General features: G+C 38.5%; 1 protein-coding gene across 1 annotated transcript in view; it reads right to left on the reverse strand.

The window, feature by feature from the left end:
- The window catches only part of LOC124620018, a gene marked incomplete at its 5' end in the record, with an annotated part of 235959 nt that overhangs the window by 88150 nt on the left and 124857 nt on the right, over positions 1–22952 (reverse strand). The window contains 3 exons of the mRNA XM_047146685.1: positions 3692–3898; positions 13705–13917; positions 15358–15558. Coding sequence (XP_047002641.1) covers positions 3692–3898; positions 13705–13917; positions 15358–15558 — 621 coding nt within the window. The remainder of the gene's footprint in view (positions 1–3691; positions 3899–13704; positions 13918–15357; positions 15559–22952) is intronic.

Raw genomic sequence — 22952 nt, forward strand, 5'->3', positions numbered from 1 at the left:
TCAGACTGAAGATAATAACAACGATGACGACAACAACAATATTAGACATTAAGTTTGTATCAAAATATGACCTGCTTCATCAGTCTTAAATATGTCATAATTTCAATGTAGTTAATGCTAAAATATATTAATTTCTGTCACAGTACCTAACAAATGTGTACATACAGATTGCACAGCAAATTACATTGATGAACAAATTAATTTCCAAATTTAAAAAAAAAAGAAGTAAAATCATTCTGATTCAGATGAGAGTTGTATAACAATATTGATGATGGTGGCCCTGTAACATTACTCATAACACTACATATGTAATGTGCCACAGCACTGTAAAATTAATAGTTACAAATGTTCACTGTATGGCAAAAAATGTGTGTTCAGAATCTTGTCAAACAATAATATAAGGACTCAGTTGTTGATAATGGTAACAGCTGAACCAAGAGGTAGCTGAACCACAAATTAATTGTAAAATAATTGAAAGTTAGTGTATGTGGTGCTGACTAGTTAATAATGTCTCACAGTGCTGCACTACTTCTCATGCTAATTTCAGTAATGTCACTCATAATGTGTCTTTCTGCTGCAAACATTGCAAACAAAATATCATTCCCCAAAAATCTAACTTATTTCCATAGAAATTAGATCAGTTTTAAGAAATAATAGAATGAATGCAAAGTAACATCCACAGATTCTCCTCATTTAAGAAAATAAATTACCTTCACAAAATGTAGAAAAGTACCATAATAATGATTCACAACTGAAATCAGTTAAATCATCAAAATACAGTACCTGCATGTAACAATTAGTAGGGATATGATATGCAATGATCAGATAGGCTCAATCATATGTAGGGCAAACTTCAGTTCATTACCAGGATACTGGGAAAATGTGCTTGTCTACATATGAGACTGCTTAAAAATCATTTGTAACATCCCATATTAGAATATTGCTCAAGTGTGTTGGACACATATCACATAGGGCTTACAGGGGACACTGAATATATGCAAAGAACAACAGCAAGAATGGCCACTGGTTAAGACTTCTGAAAGTGTCAACTGGAATTGTTTGATGCTTGAAGACAGACACCTATTGTCCCACAAAAGCCTACTCAGCTTTGAGAACCAGTCTTAAGTAATGAAACTAGAGGCATTCTTCTTTTCCTTATGTGTTGCTGCCATAGGGAGTGTGAAAACAAGGTTAGACTAACTACAGCACACAGAGGCATTTAAGCAGTTATTCTCCCTGTGATCCATACACAATTGGAACAGGAAGAAACCCTAAATTTATCAAAAATACCATATGTCATGCATTTCAAAGTGGTTTACAGGCTGTGTTTGTATATAGATGATGATAAAACTGTCTCATCTACAGAAGGCTAAGAAGTGCTGACATTAGGGACAGCAATTGGAGTGTAAAAACAACGAAATAGTGTATCATTTTTATGCTCATTAACTGTGATGAAGCATTAGTTCACTTGCCTGAGAAAACGCAGTTGGATCTAAAAATAGGCTCTCAGTATAAAATCGTGTGAATTTGACATTAGAATTGTAATTTCTATGAAAATAATGCATACTATTTGCAGTATTAATAGCACTGAAGTTTCAAAGGTATATATCAAACATCTAATCAAAATGATTCTATAAAATTTAAAATTCTCCTGTAACCATGCATAATTTACCAATATGGCGATGACTAAAAACACATTTCAGGTTAAGTGTAAAATCAGCTATTTTGTAATAATCAAAACACCAAATAATGCTGTCTGAAAGATACCACATAAATATTCAGTCTGATCTTGATAAGATTTCAAAGTAGTGAAAAGATGGGAAAGTTGCTGTAAATGTTCATAAATTTAAAATTGTCCACTTCACAAATGAAAAAGCATAGTGTCTTGAGTATATTATCAATGAGTCACAGCTGGAATTGGTCAACTCTAACAAATATTTGTGTGTAACAATTTGTAGGGACTTAAAATGGAAAAATCACATAGTCTCAGTCATAATTAAAGCATGTGTCAGACTGCAGTTCAGTGGCAGAATATTAGGCAAATGTGATCAGTCTACAAAGGAGAATGTATACAAATCACACGTGACCCATCCTAAAATATTTCTCAAGTGTGTGGGACCCATACAAAATCATGCTAACAGATGATATTGAATGGATACAAAGCAGGGCAGTAAGAATGGCACAGGTATGTTTGATCCATGGGTGCATCTCACGAATATACTGAAAGACTTCAACAGGCAGGCATTTGAAGTATCCTGTGTATCCTGTGAAAACCTACTTAGAAAGTTTCTAGAACCAATTTTAAGTGATGAATCTAGGAATGCATTACAACCCCCTATGTATCACTCCCATAGGGATAGTGAAGACATGATTAGACTACTTACAGCATGTGCAGGAGCATTTAAGCAATCATTCTTCCCTTGATCCACAAGTAAATGGAATGGAAGATAGCCCCAACTGCTGGTACAATGGGATGTATGCTTCACCGTGTGCTTCACAATGGTTTGCAGATTATATATGTAGATGTAAATGATTGTGGGAATATGTTCAAAAGTCACTTGCCAACAAAAAATTAAAGTTATAAATGTAGCAATAACTTATAAACAGATTGAGAAGTATGCAAGAAAAACTTGTCGAAGTTGACAGTCAAAATTCTCATTGGCACCATAATGAAGCTTAGAAAAGTGGACGTTAATGAATAGGATTTTACTACACCATATTTCTACTATTCAGTATTACATATTCTTTTAATACTGACTATGTTAACATATCTAAAAACAAAGATGATGTGACTTACCAAACAAAAGTGCTGGCAGGTCGATAGACACACAAACAAACACAAACATACACACAAAATTCAAGCTTTCGCAACAAACAGTTGCTTCATCAGGAAGGAGGGAAGGAGAGGGAAAGACGAAAGGATGTGGGTTTTAAGGGAGAGGGTAAGGAGTCATTCCAATTCCGGGAGCGGAAAGACTTACCTTAGGGGGAAAGAAGGACAGGTATACACTCGCGCACACACACACACACACACATATCCATCCGCACATACACAGACACAAGCAGACATTTGTCCTTTACAGATGTCTGCTTGTGTCTGTGTATGTGCGGATGGATATGTGCGTGTGTGCACGAGTGTATACCTGTCCTTTTTTTCCCCCTAAGGTATGTTTTTCCGCTCCCGGGATTGGAATGACTCCTTACCCTCTCCCTTAAAATCCACATCCTTTCGTCTTTCCCTCTCCTCCCCTCTTTCCTGATGAAGCAACCATTTGTTGCGAAAGCTTGAATTTTGTGTGTATGTTTGTGTTTGTTTGTGTGTCTATCGACCTGCCAGCACTTTCGTTTGGTAAGTCACATCATCTTTGTTTTTAGATATATTTTTCCCATGTGGAATGTTTCCCTCTATTATATTCATGACTATGTTAACATGTATATTTATCTAGTTGATTAAAACTTCTTTATTTGGTTTCCAGCATTTTGGATTTAAAATGAATTTATATGTATCCTCATAACTCATTTAGATGGATCAGTTATCAAACATTCATTATAAAATTATATATTTCACTGTTTGTCTCTTAGTGTGTCAGTCAACTATGTTAAAGATAATGTAACTATTGTCTTATAACTATAACTTAATGCAAAACTATAAATTTACTTGTCAACAGTTTAATATATTTGTGAGACTTACTACCATATCTGTAGTTTGGTGCTAAGTGTCGGCATGCTGGAGTTCTCGGCTTCAACATTCCAAGCGAACATTCAACAGGTTGTGCAGTCGATTTGCTGTAGTCACTGTCACATTGGAAGTTTACTGAAGCTCCATGAGCTATTGTCAGACCAGCACGATATCCAGAAAGGTACTGACCATTTGTAATCATTGGTAGCTCACATGGTGCTAATAAGTGGAAAATACAAATCAGTGTATTATTATGAAGAAAGCTAATAAATTATTATTCCAATTTTTAATGAGACATCAAAATAATATAATATGTAAATCAATTCAATGTAATCAGTTCATTATAATAAAACAAAATAAACAATGTCAAATATCAGTTATCAATTAATGATACTGTATACTTCAGAACTACCACTCTGGCTGAATGATATTTATAGCAAATTAAGATACAGCAGTATTCCTTCCAATGAAATAAAAGTTTATGTCTTATGAATAAATCCTTCGGTATCTGCAAATATGATATATCTGAATACACTTCCAATGTATAGAGATATTTTATCACGATAGAGTACCTTTCAACCAAAAAGTTATGCTGGGAAGAATGTAGGCTGTGGCATATTCAAAACAAAAAGCAAGTCTCAAGCAAAACAGATATTTCAAAATACAGGGAAAAGAAAAAATGCCGCAGTTGGAGGTTGGCATGTACATTTTGAAAACATGTTTGAAAATGAGAAGCTGGCAACACTGTCATATCATGCAGGACATTGGAATGTACAGAGGAACTCATATTACCCTGTACTACCGTACTAGCCATCGTAGCTCACTAAGTAGACTGCAGGGAGATTAAAGCCACATCCACTGTGGAGATACGGTTTGAATCTTCATAAGGTTTCTTTTTTAACTTTTAGACATCCATTCCCTAATTCTCATCATATAGAAGCAGGACATCATTTTGTCACATGACAATAGCCTATCAAATCACAGTGGGATCCATTAAAATGCATGCATGTGTCTACTAACCACACAGTGTCCAACCATAACTGGTCCTGCCAGTTCATGTAGGGTGGTTTCCTGATCTTCCTGAGAGAGTACAAAAAAAAATGAAAATGTCAATCTGTTTTTGGTGCTGCGTGCATCTAATAACAAAGGTGCTTCTGCTGCTCATGTGTATGCTGCAGGGTTGTATGATGTCACTCCACGAATTGCCACTTTGTTTCCAGTTCAAAGAAATGAACCTGTGTTCCATTGCCCGTGACAATGTTCAGCAAGAAATTGTCATGATCAACCTCGTAATATACAAGCAATTCTGTACAGATAATTCTTCATTACTTTTTATGGTCTTCTACAAGGTGGCAAGGAACAAAGTGGGCATACAAGCAGCAAGGTGTTTGATGGTGATCCATCAACCACCTTGAATGAGAATGCCTGCACATTTCAACATTGCAGGAGTCACAGCTTTGTGTGCCCGACCAACATCCAGGACAAAATATTTCTTGGTCAGAACAATACAGCTGCACAAAAAATCTAATCTGCTCCAATGTAATGCAGCAGAGTTGTTCTAACTCCTGCACTTAAGGTAAGGCACTATCTTGGGTAACTACATTTTTAACACTTGATGAATATTAAAATTTGAGGAATAACAAAAATGCATGTCAGTGAAATATTCTATGGAAAACTTTTTTTAACCCATTAAGTTTGTGTTCCACGGATCACGGATCATAAAGATGTGGAGAAAGTCAGTTGACAGTCATATGATGCATCCATTATAAATACAGCAACATGCTGACTACTTATAAGTTTTAAAAATATACAGATGTGAATTAAATGATTAATGGAAAATCTCATATAAAGATGTGAAACAAATACTAACAAAGAGATAGAGAGGCTGGCAAGTACTTACCTCAGCTCAGTACAGCCGATAGATACACAAAAAACAGAACCAAAATTTACGTTCCACGAAGGATGTCACGCGACTAGTTAGCAGGCTAGAGTCTCATTCGTTATCGGAATTAACCCGACCAATCGCTCCACCAACTAAGAACGGCCATGCACCACCACCCACTGAATCAAGAAAGAGCTATCAATCTGTCAATCCTTCTGATGTCGCGTGACATCCTTCGTGGAACGTAAATTTTGGTTCTGTTTTTTGTGTATCTATTGGCTGTACTGAGCTGAGGTAAGTACTTGCCAGCCCCTCTATCTCTTTGTCAGTATTTGTTTCACAGATGTGAATTAGTAATTCCTGCACGCCACCTTATCACCTTTTACATGTTACATCAACAGCAATTCTACATAACACAAGAGTCGTCAAGGAGAAATTTTCCCGTTTTCTTTTTGGGTGAATCCTTCTTTAATGAGCTAGAGCATGTGCCCACACACACACACACACACACACACACACACACACACACAAGAAAACAAACATTTGTGCAGTTATACAGTGAAAGCTAAACACACATTGCTGGGATTGCAGTTCAGCAGGTGGACTGGGGCCGGGGAAGGGGAGGGGAGGGGGGGGGGGGGGGAGCATTTGAGTCGAATGGGGTAGTTAGGGGAGAAAAGAGGCAAGAAAGTGGGAGGAGGGGTTGAGGAGAGGGAGCAGGTGGTTTGGAGGGAAACAACAGGTGAATGGAATAGGAATGTGGACGGGAGGAGCAGCAGTTGCATGGGCTAGGAATGAGATACATATGCACTGGAGCCGAGCCGGTGAGTATGTGTGGTGCACGATAACAATGACATGGAGGTGTGGCCTGGGAGTGGGTGACAGGGCAGAGGTAAGGGGGACTGTGGGTAGAGGATGTGGGTGCTGTGGGTTACCTGAGACTGAGGCCAGTGGGCTTACAGAAGTGAAAGGTGTGTCGCATGGGTAACTCCCCATTTGCACAGTTCAGAAAATCTGATGCTGGAACAAAAGACCCAGATGACAAGAGTTGTGAAGCAAACAGTGAATTGGCCACTTTGTGCTAAGCAGTGTGTTCTCCTGCTGGGTGTCAACTCTGTTCTTGGTCACAATTTGGTGGTGGCCATTCATTCTGGCAGACAGCTGATTGGTAGTCTTGCTAACATAAAATGTCCCGAAATTGCAACAGACCCGGTACATGACAGCTCTGTCTTCACCGGTGGTCCTGTCTCTGATAGGGGAGATAAACCTATGACAGGAGTAATGTGCTGGGTGGGACTGGGCAGGTCTTGCACCTGAGTATTCCAGTGGAATATAGGCTTTGTGGTAAGAGGTGGGAAGTGAGAGATGGACCAGCATTTTTTGTCAGCTTGTGATGAACATGGTTTAGTTTCTTCAGTCTGGGTTGTTATTGATGAGGGGTGTGCTCACTTGAAAATGATTCTTGGGGGTGGTGGGAGCATTGCATTGTTAGAATGTCCAAGTGGAAGACAGGCATTCTTGTTTGAGGAAATTAGTAACTTTGACCCCATGTTTTTCTGTTACCTCTATATAAATCTCATTTTGGTTACTAGTTGGGAATTAGCATACTTTAAGCTTAACAGATCATGAAATTAAAAGAAAATCAGCAGTTTCTTTTCATGTAACTCATTTTTTGTTCTGTCACACATTGCACCAGCCACAACGAAGCCCCACAGTGAATGCTGCTTTCAAACATGGTATGAGTTAGCTGATTTTTGTAAGCAGCTGGAAATATCCTGACTATGACCAAATGAGGGGATGCAGCTGTGAACAGGCAAGTGGGAGGGTTCCCAAGAGCCGTGTCCACACATACCAAAGGTACCTCAAAATAAATCCTCTCCTGTGGATCTTGTCTGCTCTACAGGACATATGGAATCCATGAGTAGTCACCCACTTGGCTGTGAGTGGTGTGTCAGTGGTAGGGCTAGGTTATCTGTACAGAGGAGACAGGGACCAGGGACAACTCAGGGTGTTACATACATCCCCTAACCAACAAATTCAAGGTATTGACTTCTACTCAACCCAAAACTAAGCAATGAAACTCACTTGTTGCCAAACCTAATGTGACCTGCGTCAAGAAGAGGCAAACGCAAAAGAGTAGTGATTCCTTAATTGTATGTAACATATGGCAAATAATAGCACCCCTTTGATAGTGGCAGCAAGGAATAGGAAGAAATACCAGGTGCACTTAGTGTTTATGCCTGGGTGCAACATTTGACATGTTGAAGAGGCAATTCCACCAGGCATTAAGGGAACCAGATGCAACCAACTGCAGATTGTATCACATTTTGGAACAAATTATGCATGCTGCAAGGATCTAAGATCATGCTTGGACCATTACAGCAACAAAGACCAGTCTTGTTCACAGAGTTTATCCTAAACACAGAATCTGCAGCATTGTTCCAGAACTGATCATGCTTTCCCCCTTCCACAGTTCTGAGTTTGGTGGAAGAATTGAACCACAGACTTCGAAGGCTCTATGAAATATTTAACTGTGACTTCCTGGACTTGTGCGCTAGGGTTGAGAACTGTAGTGCCTCCAAAACTTGACCATGTGTGCACTACGTATCATAGGCTGCTATCCATGCAGCTGACTGTGTGTGGAGTGCAAAAAGGTGGTTCTCCATGCAGTGTAGATAAAGATAACTGTAGGAGACCAGGAAGCATCAGTGTAAGATCCAAAGAAATGCCCTCCCCAGCCCCAGGCACAACAGGATTAACTGCCAAAGCATACACAACAAAGTGCCAGAGTTTGAAGCACTCTTAAAAAGCAGTGGAGCTCACATAATACTGCATATAGAAACAATATTATGTAAAGGAAAGTTGCCATTCACCATATAGTGGAGATGCTGAGTCGCAGGTAGGCACAACACAAAGACTATCACAAATAACGCTTTCAGCCCATAGGGCCTTTGTCAAAAACAGGCCCCACACACACACACACACACACACACACACACACATTCACGCAAATGCAACTCACACACACATGACTGCAGTCTCAGGCAACTGTAGCCACACTGCGCGCAGCAGCACCAGTGCACGATAGGAGTGGCAACTGGGAGGGGGTAAGGAGGAGGCTGGGGTGGGGAGGGGGAGGTATAGTAGAGTACGGGTGGTGGACAGTGCATTGCTGCTGGGGAACAGACAGGGACAAGGTGGAGAGAGGATAGGACAGCTATGAGCTGTCGGGAGGTTAGATGGAGGGCATGGGAGAGGTGGAGAGGGAGGGGGGTGGCAGAAAAGAAGAGAAGTAAAAAGACTGGGTATGATGGAGGAACAAGGGCTGTATACTGCTGGAATGGGAACAGGGAGGCTGGATGGGTGAGGACAATGACTAATGAAGGTTGAGGCCAGGAGGGTTATTGGAATGTAGGATATACTGCAGGGAAAGATCCAATCTGTGCAATTCAGTAAAGCCGGTGTTGGTGGGAAGGATCCACATGGCACACACTGCGAAGCAGTCATTGAAATGAAGATGTCATGTTTGGCAGCGTGTTCAGCAACTGTGTGTGGTGGTCCACTTACTTCTTGGCCACAGTTTGTCGGTGGCCATTCATGCGGGCAGAAGATAGCAGTAAAAGACTGTGTGCTTTTTATTTATTTTTATTTTTCAATACAATAAATGCAATTAATTTTCACACAGTTCATTTTTAGGCCAATATTTCACCAGTCAACAATTCCATCCATGAAATTCAATTCACGAAAGCCTGAAAAATATGTTTTGCCATGCTAAAAGTTTTCAATTTATAGATATGATTTTCCTTTTAAATTTTTTATACTGGCTTTTACACAATTGTGTATTTTACTTTGCCAGGCTAGGAGCTTCCCATTAGTATCATTTGTAACTTTTTATGTGGAGTTTAAGAATGGATCTAATTCCCCATATTGTATGTCACTACATGTTATATCATCAGACGTTCATTTTGCCATGTGAAGTTAATTTTAATTAATGACTACGCATACTGCATTTTAACTATTAAATTTACGATACTGGTTAGCCATGTACCCTAGATATAGTGCCACCTGCTGGCTTCAGTTATTTGTAATTGAAGTTAATTGTAACTGTCATGTTATTCGTAACAGGGCGAAAAATTCATGCAAAATGATTAACTTAGACAACAAAAGCATAGCACTGAAAGTTCTCAACTGATAGTAAGAAAACTCACATACTCAAAGAAACTCTGACTTTTTTTAACAAGAACAAACAAAAATTTTACAGCATATTTCTGTATGGTGGTTCTCTTTGTTGCCATCTTGTGAACATTTACTAAGACACTGGGAAGTTATTCAGTCATACTTTCTCTTTCAAGGGGAAGAAGAGACAAGCTCTTTAACATGGACTTCATGAAATGTGTGGATGAAGAAGATGAATAATCACTTCTCTTTTTTATATGCAGTTCATACGTAACGATAGGATTTTCGTTGCATCAACAGTTTTACAGTTTCAAAATTGAAACTTGCAAACTACATATCTTTGTGATGGTTTACAATACTTGAAGAAAATGCCTAAATATTGATTAAAATTTAAGGGTCATGGATTGGATGCAGACACCACGTGCGAGTATAAGTGTGAGCTGGCGTTATCATGGAATGCTGATGAACTGTGGTGTGCACGTCGTGTTGCTGGTTCCCTGTACAAGCAGAACAGTTTCCAAAACACATGGTTCTGACGTGGAATTATGTCTTTTTCGACTCACAATGGAGTACTGACAAATCCTTATTTGTTCGTGGTAGGATGTCAGACACTGTTAAAACAGGTCGGCATAATGAGCACGTTATTATAGATGTGGTGATGGCTAATAACTCGTAGTTCAGGTATTCCTGTGACTCATGGATCCAATGCCCCCAATGATCCTGACAAATACCAAGGGAGACCCTCAGCTAAGGACACAAACCTCATAAATGCCTTATAAAAAGATTTTTTAATGTTTATTGTGACTCAAATTCTGAAGAGGCTGAGCAAATTAGACTAGGATAAATTTTAAAAAATATGCTTCTAATGTTTGTGAGAGAAGCCTACACTATCTATGTTTAATTTGAAAACCTAACCTCCCAAGAAATTCACTGTTCTGAGCAGGAAAGATGAGATGGCCATTGATAGCCTGACAGAGATTGTAAATGACCATAGCATTAAAATAAAAAATGATGAATTTTACAATCAATTGACAGCATTAAGAAGTGTCATTGAAACTTTTAAAACTTCTAATTTACCAACAGACCAAAAACTGATTCATTTCATTATTAAAACTGCAGCCCCAGAGCTATCAAACATATTTAAATTTGTGTTTTCTGTTCCTGTGAGCAATGCATATGTAAAATGAGTGTTTACCTGATGAGAAACTTGTGGACTGATGAGCAAAACAAACTGAAGGTGACTCCTGTGGAATGTGAACTTCTTGTTAAAATAAACTACAATATGAGCTGCTCAGAGTTCCATAAGCAAGATCTACATGAGAAGAAACTTCTCAAGGCTGCTATATCAAACAACTATGTCTGTAATTTCCATCCCCAGCTCCAATTACTTTCACTCATGTACAGCATAAACACCATAAACTTTTAATTATTTTTAAGTTTCAAGTATGGTATTTGCAATTCAGTTTTCTTGCGAGGATAAAAACTGACAAATACTAGTAAGAATGGCAAATTTTATATATTAAGTGCTATCTTTTGTTTGAAGTGTCCCAACTTTTGACTTCCAAAAGGTGGCAGTATCCTGACTTTTGACCTGGCGAAAGTGGCAACCCTACCACAGAAAGAGAACAAACCTTTCAACCACAGCCTCTGGTAGTACTCATTCATCATCTTACAGAAATAATGTAATGATATTTTATAGGATGTCCTTGTTGGGATTACTTTACAGCTGTAGCTGCAGCTGTTCTTTCACTTGCAAAAAAACATTATTATATGTATGAGGTTCATTCAAATGAAACCTGGTCAGTGCATCTAACTTTGCCTTACACGTAAGGTGGCACCATGCAACTGGGGGTATGGTGGCGCCATCTATTGGTAGAGGGATTAACACATGTGCACCATTTGATGTTGCATAGAGCCAGTGTGGTTTCATGCTGAAGAGAAGGTGGTCACACAAGTTATAATCCACTAGCGAACACGCAGGTGAGTAAGCAGGAACAATGAGGAATGATTCAATTTTTGGCAGCAGATGGAGTTGGAGACAGTGAAATGCATCAATGGATGAAAGCTGTGTACGGTGAGTACAGTCTGAGTCGTTCAAATGTTGTGGAATGGTGCAAATGATTCATTGAGGAGTACGAGTCACTGGAAGGTGATTCTCATCCTGGAGAGGCTCATTGTGTCACCACACTGCAAATGGTTGTGGAAGTGAATGCTTTAGTCTTCGACAACTGCAGAATCGCTATGGGCAAGATCCATCAGTTAGTGGGTATCAGCATGGGCACAGCCCACCCCATAATGCATCAACACTTGAACTTTCAAAAAATCTGTGTGCAGTGGGTTTCCCAGCAACTGATTGCCAAACAGCGCAATACTCGAATGGCGCTGTCTTTGAGTCATCTGAAACATTATCATGAGGAGGAATACAGCTTTCTGTCACATCTTGTCACAGGTGACAAAACATGGTGTCACCATTTTGAACCAGAAAGCAAGCATCAGAGCAAGCAGTGGAATCATGCGACTTCATCACCTCCAAAGATATCAAAGACCGTGCACACCAGTTCTGGTAAGGTCATGATGTCCTCCTTTTTTGACCACAAGGCCCCATGAGTTCCTGGAATGGGGAACCACCATCAATGCCCAGTATTATCAAGCCACTTTATAGAACCTTAGATGAGCCATCAAGCTGAAACACTAAGGCATGCTGTCCAGTTGCGTTATTCTCCTGCATGATAATGCCCGCCCACACATGGCCAATGCAATGAAGATGACATTGCAGTAGTTTTGGTGGGAAACGCTGGAACATCCACTGTACAGTCCCGGCCTTTCACCGTGTGACTTTCATGTGTTCGGACCCCTAAAACAAGCTATTTGTGGACATCAATTCACAACGGACGATGAAGTGTGTGTCTGGGCTCAGACCTGGATTCAACAGCATCTTACTAGCTTCATCAAGAATGGAATCGACTGGTTAGTGTCACATTGGGATAAATGTGCCAACAGTTTTGGCGACTATTTTTGAGTATGTGTGCTGTGCATAGCTACATTTTTGAGTTAATAAAATCGTTACCATCACTTTACACTAATGACCAGGTTTTATTTGAAAGCCCCTTATAAAATACCAAAGGCGAGACCAATAAATTGTCTTGGATAAAGTGTATCTTTTTTATTTGTGCAAATCAAAATATTCATTAAGCTTTGTCATTCTGTAACATCTGAGATTACACACAATGGAACAGTCACTTGCTTGAGCTGTTGCTTGTTACCACAAGCTGTTGACTTTAAAAAAAAGTAAGATTCCTATTTTACTTTGTTCTAATTCATAGCTTTTATATCCTCTATTCAGATTTTAGCAGGTTATACTTTTCATGGTTACCTAAAAAGAGGCTTGTTATAGTTGTTTCTTCACCTATCAGAAATGTTAATTGTATTAAAATTCATATGACAATTGTGGAGCTGTATTAGGAAAAGGATACTCTGCTAATCACCATAAAGATGACACTCTGATTTAAAGACAGGCAAAATGAAAAGACTGTTACACATTACAGCTTTCATGTAAAGCCTTCTTCAGCACTTTCACACAAGAAAACACCTCACGCATGACTGACGCCACCGGCAGCTCTGACCAGCATGATTAAGATCAGAGCTGCCAGTGGTAGCAGTCATGTGCACATGAGGTGTGTGTGTGTGTGTGTGTGTGTGTGTGTGTGTGTGTGTGTTTTCTGTGCTGAACAAGTCTTTGGCCAAAAACTAAAACATGTAACAGTCTCTTCACTGTGACTGTCTACAAATCAACAGGTCATCTGTATGGGAGCAATACTGTATCCTTTTCCTAATAATGTTGATATTCCAACCTAGAGTTTCCATTGTTTGATTATGGAGATAGATGTTAGGTTTATTACAGAGTATGCAACTACAATTACTACTTAGTATGTTAAAGCTTTCAAAGCAGGGAGCTACCTCACCTCACCTGGCGTGCACTCTGGCTCCTGTGATGAAGACCACTCCCCATGCCAACACTGCATATTGTTTGGTCCTTTTATATTGTAACCAATAATGCAACCAAAGTCTACAACTTTACCATGGGGTACATCTGCACTTGCATTTAACATCACACCTGGCTTGCCATCAGCTGGTGCTAAACGAAACAGTCCGTGCTCCATTTTGGGAATGTGACATGGTACTGAAAAATTTGAATGACAAATTTAAGATATTAACAATACTGTTTGTTTCAAAAAAAAAAAAAATATTTAAGATTATCAAGTCAGTAAAATTTTCAGAAAAATTCTAGAAATTGTCTGTGAACACATTCAATAACAGTTTGCAACTTTGGCATACACACAAACAAACAATATTTGTATCCATTATCACCTTGTCCATCTGGATTTATCACCACATAATATACAGGGTGTTTCAAAATGAATAGACAGGTATTAAAGATTTGCAGCATTTATTACATTCAATGTACAGTTATGAATAATACATCAAATGAAAGAGCGACTTAAACAGTTTTTCTTACAAGTGTTCAATGTGCGCACCATACGCCACCTATTGATTCAATAGGTGAGTCCTTCCCAAACTTTCATCAGTGTGTCTGAAGTAATTGCTACAATAATGCTATTTCTAAAGTCAAGTAGATCAGCTGGTAGCAGAGGCACATACACATGATACTTTGTGTGACCCCAAAGGTAAAAAATCACATGGTGGCTAATCACGTGTTAATGTGGAAGTCATGCAGAACAAGCTATGTCATCCAGCCCCTTGAAGCCAATCCAACGCCACACTTCACTGAAAAAATAAAGGCCCATACAACAGGATACAGTGCATACAAAAAATTTGGGGACTCTTGTTCGAACTGTACAATCTCGTCACAATTTGCTTACCCCCAGATGTGCACATTATGTGTGCTCACATTTCCACATACCCGAAATTTCAGTTTGTCACTGAAGATGACACGATCCAGAAAATATTTGTCATCATGCCGTAACATTTTGTTTACAGTGATGTACCATAAACCATAGTCTGCAGGCTTTAGAGCTTCGAATAACTGCAAATGACAAGGACATAGTTGTAAGCATCTCCATCAGGATCTCCACCAACGTCACTGAAATTGGTAATCCACAACTACCTTTTGAAACTGATTTCTTGGGGCTATGCATGGAAGTCTCTCACTTGTTCAACACATTCTTCAGTCACTCTTGGTCATTCCATACTCTTCCCTTTGCGCACAGATGTACAAACAAAATGAGTTGCTCTTTCATTTGATGTATTACTTATAATTGTAAGATGAATTTAAGAAATGCTACAAAGCCTTAAAACCTGTATATTAATTTTGAAACACCTTGTGATATACTATGTCTATATAATGAATGCAAATTGTTAAACAAGGGATAGTTCTGAATGTAGAACATTAAATGTGAGCATAATTGACAGTTATGTTAATAAAGCTAAGTATTATGATAGTAATTAGCTTTTAATGTACACTACTAACATACCACAGTTTCATGAACCAAAAGCCACAATTACAAGAAAAGGTATGCTTCATACATAAAAGAAACTACATTTCAATTGTTTTTAATTTAGTACATTATTTCTTACATGAGGTAGTATATAGGTCTCTTACAAGCAATGCAGTCAGGTTTCCCAGGTCTCCAGCGGCCTCGTGCACATTTAGCAGTGTTGTTGCTGAGTGTCGGACCATAACCTTGATCACATGTAACACGTGCCACAGTCCCAGTTGAGTAATTGTGAATGGGATCACGGCCATTCTTCAGAATTTCAATCTTCACAAAGGGTTCACTAGATAAAGGCTCACAGGGACCAGCTGAAAAAAATTACTTTGTATTCATAACACCGAATCATGTACTTTTGATTACTGATTTAATAAGATGCCTTTCTATGGCGCTTTTGTTGATTTTGAAGATAAAATTGACTCAGACAACTACATAGTAGTCTTGCAAGACTTATCTGAGCAAGGCATTCAGACAGCCTATAAGTGATTAAACAGAACATCTATGCCATGTCTCCAGCATTTTTAGTAGCAGCAAATGGACAATAGATTCCCCCAGAAAAAGAGGTGTTACATAATGTGTTTGCATCTCAACTAAACTGTTCTCAGCTGTATTGTAAATGGCAGTATGGAGTGGCCTAGGAAGATACTGGGAGTGTAAATCAACAGAAGAAGGCTCAACAAACCGAAATTTATGGATGATACTAAGCTGCTGGCTAAAGCATTGAGTAAATTCAGTTCTTGTTTACTTACCTCGCTCCAAACGAAGTTAGTTAGCCTCACCTTGAACATTTTGAAAATAAGATACTGTCCAAATGGATTGCAACAAGATATGTTTACATGCATAATTTGATCCTGCAAAATGTGAGCAAGTAAATCTATCTTGGATAGTTCATAGATATGGCTAGTGACTTAAAACTTGAAATCTGCCTTTGCATGAAACTAGGCTCGGATGCTTTTGGGTATGATGCATCAATCTCCTGACTGAAGATGCCCATAAAATTGAAAAATATATTTTGCGACTAATGAATTTTTCCATTGTCATTGCAGGCTGTGAAATCTGGTCACTGTATGAATTTATTAGAGGAAAATTCATAACTTGGCAGAGAATGCTCGGGAGAAAAAAGATAAGATGAGAGAAAGGGGCATATGGTCTCTCACAAAGACCAGTGCCATCCTGGAAACTGCAGTCTTACTGAAATGGCAATGAACTGATCATGTTGCCTGATGCAAATGCATATGAGTGTGATGCTACACTGGAATCCAACAAACACAAAGACCCAGGAGAAGGCCACCAACCAGTGGAAAAAAAGACATCTTGGAAGTCAGAAGAGTTAGCCAGGAGAGGCCAGACATAGAGGATTTTGCTAAACATTTGCCTCTCTCCATAACTCGAAGAGGCCACATCATTTTATGACAGAAATAAATGTTGATGACAAACTCTGAATCGGATACAGGAACAGAAGTATTGGCAATTTCTTGGGATATTCTTGCTTTTTTTATCATTCTGAAGCCAAACTACTAGCAATGCCCTAAGATTTTCGTATGTACTGGAATTCATATTTTCAGTACACCTCAACAACAACAAAAAAAGGCTTTCATAGAAATTATGGTAAAAGGTAATACTGTACATAACACTCAATACAACAAACTTAAAACAAAACCCAATGTACACACAAAATAAATGAAATGCCGCTACTTACGGAGATCACTAATATTACGTATTGGAAGCTATGAAGGAAAATAATAATGGCCAAGATAAATTAAGCTGAAAATGGGAAAGAAAGAATGATGGACGACTCCTTGCACCACACTGCAGTGATACTCCTTCCTCTGAAGTTTTTGGCTGCTTTTGGAGGCACGTCAGGTGATCAGTAAAATCACCACCATTGATATGAAGTTTTGACCAGAGGACTGCAAATGCAGTTTTAATTTCTGTCTCAATGGATTTGAGTTTCTTGTTTGCTAAGATGAGTACACCACTTCCACCTCCCATTAGCCTATTTTTGTGACATACACTTAGGTATACATAAAAATCTCACAATTGTGTCCTTGTTTCCTGACTGAGGAAGGAACTAGAGCTGTTGTATTGTTACAAATGAAATGCTGGTACTTAACAAAGGTCTTTTGGACACCAATAAGGAAAATAATTGTGGCAAAGATAAATTAACCTGGAAATGGGAAAGAAAGAATGATGAATGGCTAATTGCACTGCAGTGATACTATATCCTCTGCAGAGTGAGGTTATTTTTGAAGATGTTTCAGGTGATCGTTAGAAGGACTAAGTTACGATCTTATTGGTAGTAATTAGAATTTCCTGTCCTGGAAGAAATACTGGCCAGGCATTATGTCTCCTTGAAATTTTATGGTTTTGACTGACTATGACTTATTGCAAGCAGAGTTAATATAAATACATCAATACAAAAAATAAATCACCATCACTGAAAAAGAAATCCCAAAGTTCTCTAAAGATTTAACAATCGTACCATTTGAATGTACAGGAAGGAGAAGTAGGACATGTTTGCTATGCTCTTACACACTGTACATTTGTACAGATGATATTTTATGACAGCTAATGGAGAAATTTCTAGCAGTAGGGAAGGAGTCACAAACTGCCTTTGTAGACTTTTCAAAAGTTTATGACATGGTTCGTAGAGCAAAACAGTGGGCAGCTATGAAAGATGCAGACACGGATTACCATTTTGGAATGTACAAAGGTAATACGGTACAACTTACGCTGATCAACCAGAACATTATGACCACCTATCTAATGGCTGGTATGTCCACCTTTGGCACAGATAATAGCAGCAGTGTGTCATGGCATGGAAGCAATGAGGCCTTGGTAGGTCGCTGGAAGGAGTTGGCAACACATCTGCACACACAAGTCACCTAATTCCTGTAAATTCTGGAGAGGGGGTGAAGAGCTCTTACACTGCATTCAATCACGTCCCATATGTGTTTAATTGTGTTCAGATCTGGTGAGTTTAAGGACCAGAACATCAACTGGAACATGCCACTACATTCCTTGAACCACTCCGTCATACTCCTTGCCTTGTGACATGGCACATTATCTTGCTGAAAAATGCCACAGCCACTGGGAAACATGAACATCATATATGTGGTCTGCAACCAGTGTAAGATACTCTGTGACCAACATTGTGCTTTGCATGAACTCCACTGCACCCATGGATGCCTACGTGAATATTCCCCAGAGCATAACGAAGACACCACTAGCTTGTCTCCATCCCAGAGTACAGGTGTCAAGGAGCTGTTCCCTTGGAAGATGACAGATTCACACCCTCCCATTGGCATGATGAAGAAAGTATTGGAATTCATCAGATCATGCAACATTCTGCCACTGTACCAGTGTCCAGCGCTAATGCTCATTTGCCCATTTCAATCGTAGTTGCCTATGTTGTCTTGCTAACATTGGCACATGCAAAGGATGTTGGCTGCAGAGCCCCATCATTAGGACTGTTGGGTGCATTGTATGTTCAGACACACTTGTACTCTGTCCAGCATTAAAGTTCCTCCACAGTTCGCTGCCTGTCCTCTTTTACCGATCAACCCAGTCTACATCATCCGACATCTGTAATTTGGCATGGCCGCCCAACCCCACTATGTCTGGATGTGGTTTCACCACTTGCTGAAGACACTCACCACAGCACTCCTTGAAAACCTGACAAGCTGAGCAGTTTCTGAAATGCTCATAGTGAGCCGGGCCATCACAATTTGCCCTCAGTCAAACTCAGATATATCACTCACCTTCCCCATTCTACATCACGAACAGTACGTTCACTGATACTACATGCATTGTGCATGTGACTGATATAACAATTTGACAACTAAAAGTGTGTGAAGTGTATGTGCAAACTTCCCACTTCTCTTATACAAGTCGACTTACTTGGTGTACACAGTCGATCTTCTTCTCTGGCTTCTTGAATCTCTATAAACTTCTTCTCTGAAGAATGATGCTAGTTACAGAAACCTCTCTACTTGTGAAATAATTAGGTACTCAAAGAATAGTTTTCAGCAACTATTGGTATATTTGAGCTTCATAAAGAACAAAATTTACACTTCTCACATAAACATTAGACTTCTTGTAAGTCACTCACATTGTCTCACATAAGAAATAGTTTTAAGAACATTTCTTGTTATTTATAACAATGGTCACTGACATGATTAGCACAGAATAACCTAGAAGTTCCGTGGTGGTTCAGTATACTTTCACTAGAATTTCCATGGATCCCAACAAGTACTTGTCGGTGCCGTTTGTCTGCTGCGTCTACCTTCTGCTTGTGACTGATTTCACACCTGCGCACACAAACTTGTGACACACAGTAGGTAGGATTCTAGCATCCCACTCTCACATCTAAAAAATTGTGTGTTTGAGACAGTAGAAGGCCAAGTGGTTCTAGAATTTAGGCAGAAATTCTCGAAACACTGCATATTCCCCCCCCCCCCCCCCCCCCCCCCCCCATATTGAACACGGGATATTTTTTACATAATCATTATGCAAATAACATCACCCGTAACCACATTACATATCATAATCCTATACTTTTCTTCTACATGTTTATATACATATTTTTTTCAACTAAATTTCTTTGTACTCCCTTAAAAAGGCTTCTGCTTACAGTCTTTCTACTTCTTTCTTACTCTACTTGGTTTAGACATGAACATTTGTGTGAGGTTTTACTCAACTTTTCTAATATATAGGAATTATGAGGACTCCCTTTCTCCAATTGTAAACTCCAGGTGTTCATGACACATGAGTAATCTACTTTCTGTTCTCATATATTGTACTACCTTTCCTTAGTATTTACTATTTTTAATATTCTTCATAATTTGGAGGAACTCCAGACAAAATGAAAGTGTTCTCTAGACACTTGTAAACTTCCACGAAACATATTAATTCTCATCATGCATAGAATTCAAACTTCCCAGAATAATCCCTGCAAAATTTCTTGACTTTTGTCACGATACTGTCCCTTTCCCCTGGGATCAGTACCTATACCTTGCTTGTGGGTTGACTTTATAAGAGCACTTCCTCTTTCCATTCTGGTAGGGACGCACCTTTATAAAACATTCCTATTTTTTAGGCCACAGGTCATCCTATTTCCATGTAGGTAACCTGTCTTTCATATTTAGTAAATGCTGGGTATGCCCCCCTTATCTTTTATGAGTAGACCTCACAGTTCATTACCCTAGCATACGTTTCTATGTATACTATAATTAAGTATCTTCTGGTAAAGCTACAAATCTACTCTACACTTCTCATTCACTTCTTAATATATCATTTAATCCCTAGAGTCTTCCTCTACTTCTCAACTTCTATACTCTTAGTAGATACTATGTCTACCTATAATTCAAGTTCAACTAGCCTATTATTCATCAATTTTCAGAGTATTTATTACACTTACTTTTTTTAAATGACTATAACAATCAGTTACACTCTGGTTTGCATTTTTTTCTTTGCTCATGCCTCCTTTTTATGTATACTCGATGTAGAATCATTTCAATGTTTGTGTATAAGGGTATTCTTGTGTGAATGCGGATGTGTGTTCTTGTAGTCTGATTCTTTGGCATTCTTATCTTAAGATAAGATTTAGGTTATTAGAAACCACAGAAACAAGGAAGGACTTTAGCGATAGAAGTTTGTGAATATGGAAAGAGGGAAAAAATAGATAGGTCCTCAAATGGAAGTAAGAAACGAAAAAAAAAAAGATACGGTTGCTAAGATCTAAGAAGAGGAAGAAGATAGTCCCAAAGACAGGAAATCCTTACTACAATCAGTTACACTCTGGTTTGCATTTTTTTCTTTGCTCATGCCTCCTTTTTATGTATACTCGATGTAGAATCATTTCAATGTTTGTGTATAAGGGTATTCTTGTGTGAATGCGGATGTGTGTTCTTGTAGCCTGATTCTTTGGCATTCTTATCTTAAGATAAGATTTAGGTTATTAGAAACCACAGAAACAAGGAAGGACTTTAGCGATAGAAGTTTGTGAATATGGAAAGAGGGAAAAAATAGATAGGTCCTCAAATGGAAGTAAGAAACGAAAAAAGAAGATATGGTTGCTAAGATCTAAGAAGAGGAAGAAGATAGTCCCAAAGACAGGAAATCCTTACTACCTCCCTTCCCCAGGATCCCTACCACTGGGGTACTTGAGTGAGATGCCGGAGGAGGTTTGGTGTTAAATCGTCTCCTATAGAATGGACATTCCCACCTTCACCCTTGAGGTCCCCAAAGGAAATCTTAGCAACCCTATGGAAACAGCAAATGGTGAAGAATCAGGCACACTTGTTTACAAGGGTTTTCTGAAAAGTGTGACGTGTGTTTTGTGTTAGCCATGGTTTATTTGCTCTTGTAAACCATGCTTTTATCTACAGCATCCACCCCTTTCAAACTTAATACAAACCCTGTCATTCATATCACAACTCACAAAAGGTATAAAATATTCTATACATAATAGAAAATTTATATACTACGGCATATTAGTTGTTCAACTAGTCACACAATATTATATTTTCTACAAACATAATATTCCATTCAGTTCACTTTATCTAAATATCACTTTTTACCTGTGATTCTCTAGGATTGTTTTTTATTTGACTGTCATATCTGGTTTTCTAAGATATAAGAATACAGTATAGTTTAAGATTTTAGAAATAGATGACAGAATAGTTTAAGATTTTAAAGGAATTCGGTGCAGGAAAACTATTTTGGAAGAAACACCGAAAACAACTCGGGATCCGACAGTCATCACTCTACCCGTTAACTCAGAATTTTAACGTCCCTGGGGGATATATGACTCTGCCCGGGTCCCATGGATCTGATATTAACTTTTCTTGTGCACTGGCAGACCGGTATTTCTCTTCTTCTTTTGAAAGTCTCCCCACTGCAAATCAGTCACCACTTCCCAAGTTAACACAACATTACATGAAGATACTCTTTTTTCTATTTTGTGTTGAATAAGCTTGAGTTCTTCCAGAGTTCATCTATGCCCTTCCTGGTATCAGTAAGTTTGGAAGAAGCCATAGGCAACACGTTCCTGGATGTTATTCTCTCAGTAACCTTTCTTTCTATAATTTCTTTGACTTGTTCTTCCAAACTACTTACATTTACAATATCAGAGTTTGCTACTTTCTCTTTAAAGCTTCTTTCTATATTATCCACTCATGTACTTACTCCTGTAATTTGTGATTGAGTGACAGGCATTAACTCGCTCTGCTTATCTACACTTTCTTTTAAAGTATGCTTATCTACACTTTCTTTTAAAGGACTCAGTCCCTGCTTAACAGCATTAAATTTGATGTTACACACATTTTCAAAAGATCTTAATTTTTCATTGATTTCTGATTCTACATTATTGAATCTGTCCTCAATCTCTAACTCTAACTTTTTTGATAACTCCTGGAAATTATCATTCTGTTCACTACTAAGGTCAGTGAACATCTAATTTACATGAAAGTGTAGGGAACTAGTCAATTCATTCTTTAAATCTATCTTAAAATTCTCTACTTTAGTCTGTGAAGCGTTGAATTCAGTCTTCAATTTTCCCATGCCTTCACATAGATTACAAAATTCTTTACTTTGTGATACCTTAACACTTAACAATCCTAAAGTTTCATTCTGAACATCCAATTTAGCATTTAAAGTTTCACTCTCAGCATCTTATTTTGCATTTAAAGTTGTACTCTGGTCA

Source organism: Schistocerca americana, chromosome 6, assembly GCF_021461395.2.
Source record: "Schistocerca americana isolate TAMUIC-IGC-003095 chromosome 6, iqSchAmer2.1, whole genome shotgun sequence".
Lineage (NCBI taxonomy): Eukaryota > Metazoa > Arthropoda > Insecta > Orthoptera > Acrididae > Schistocerca > Schistocerca americana.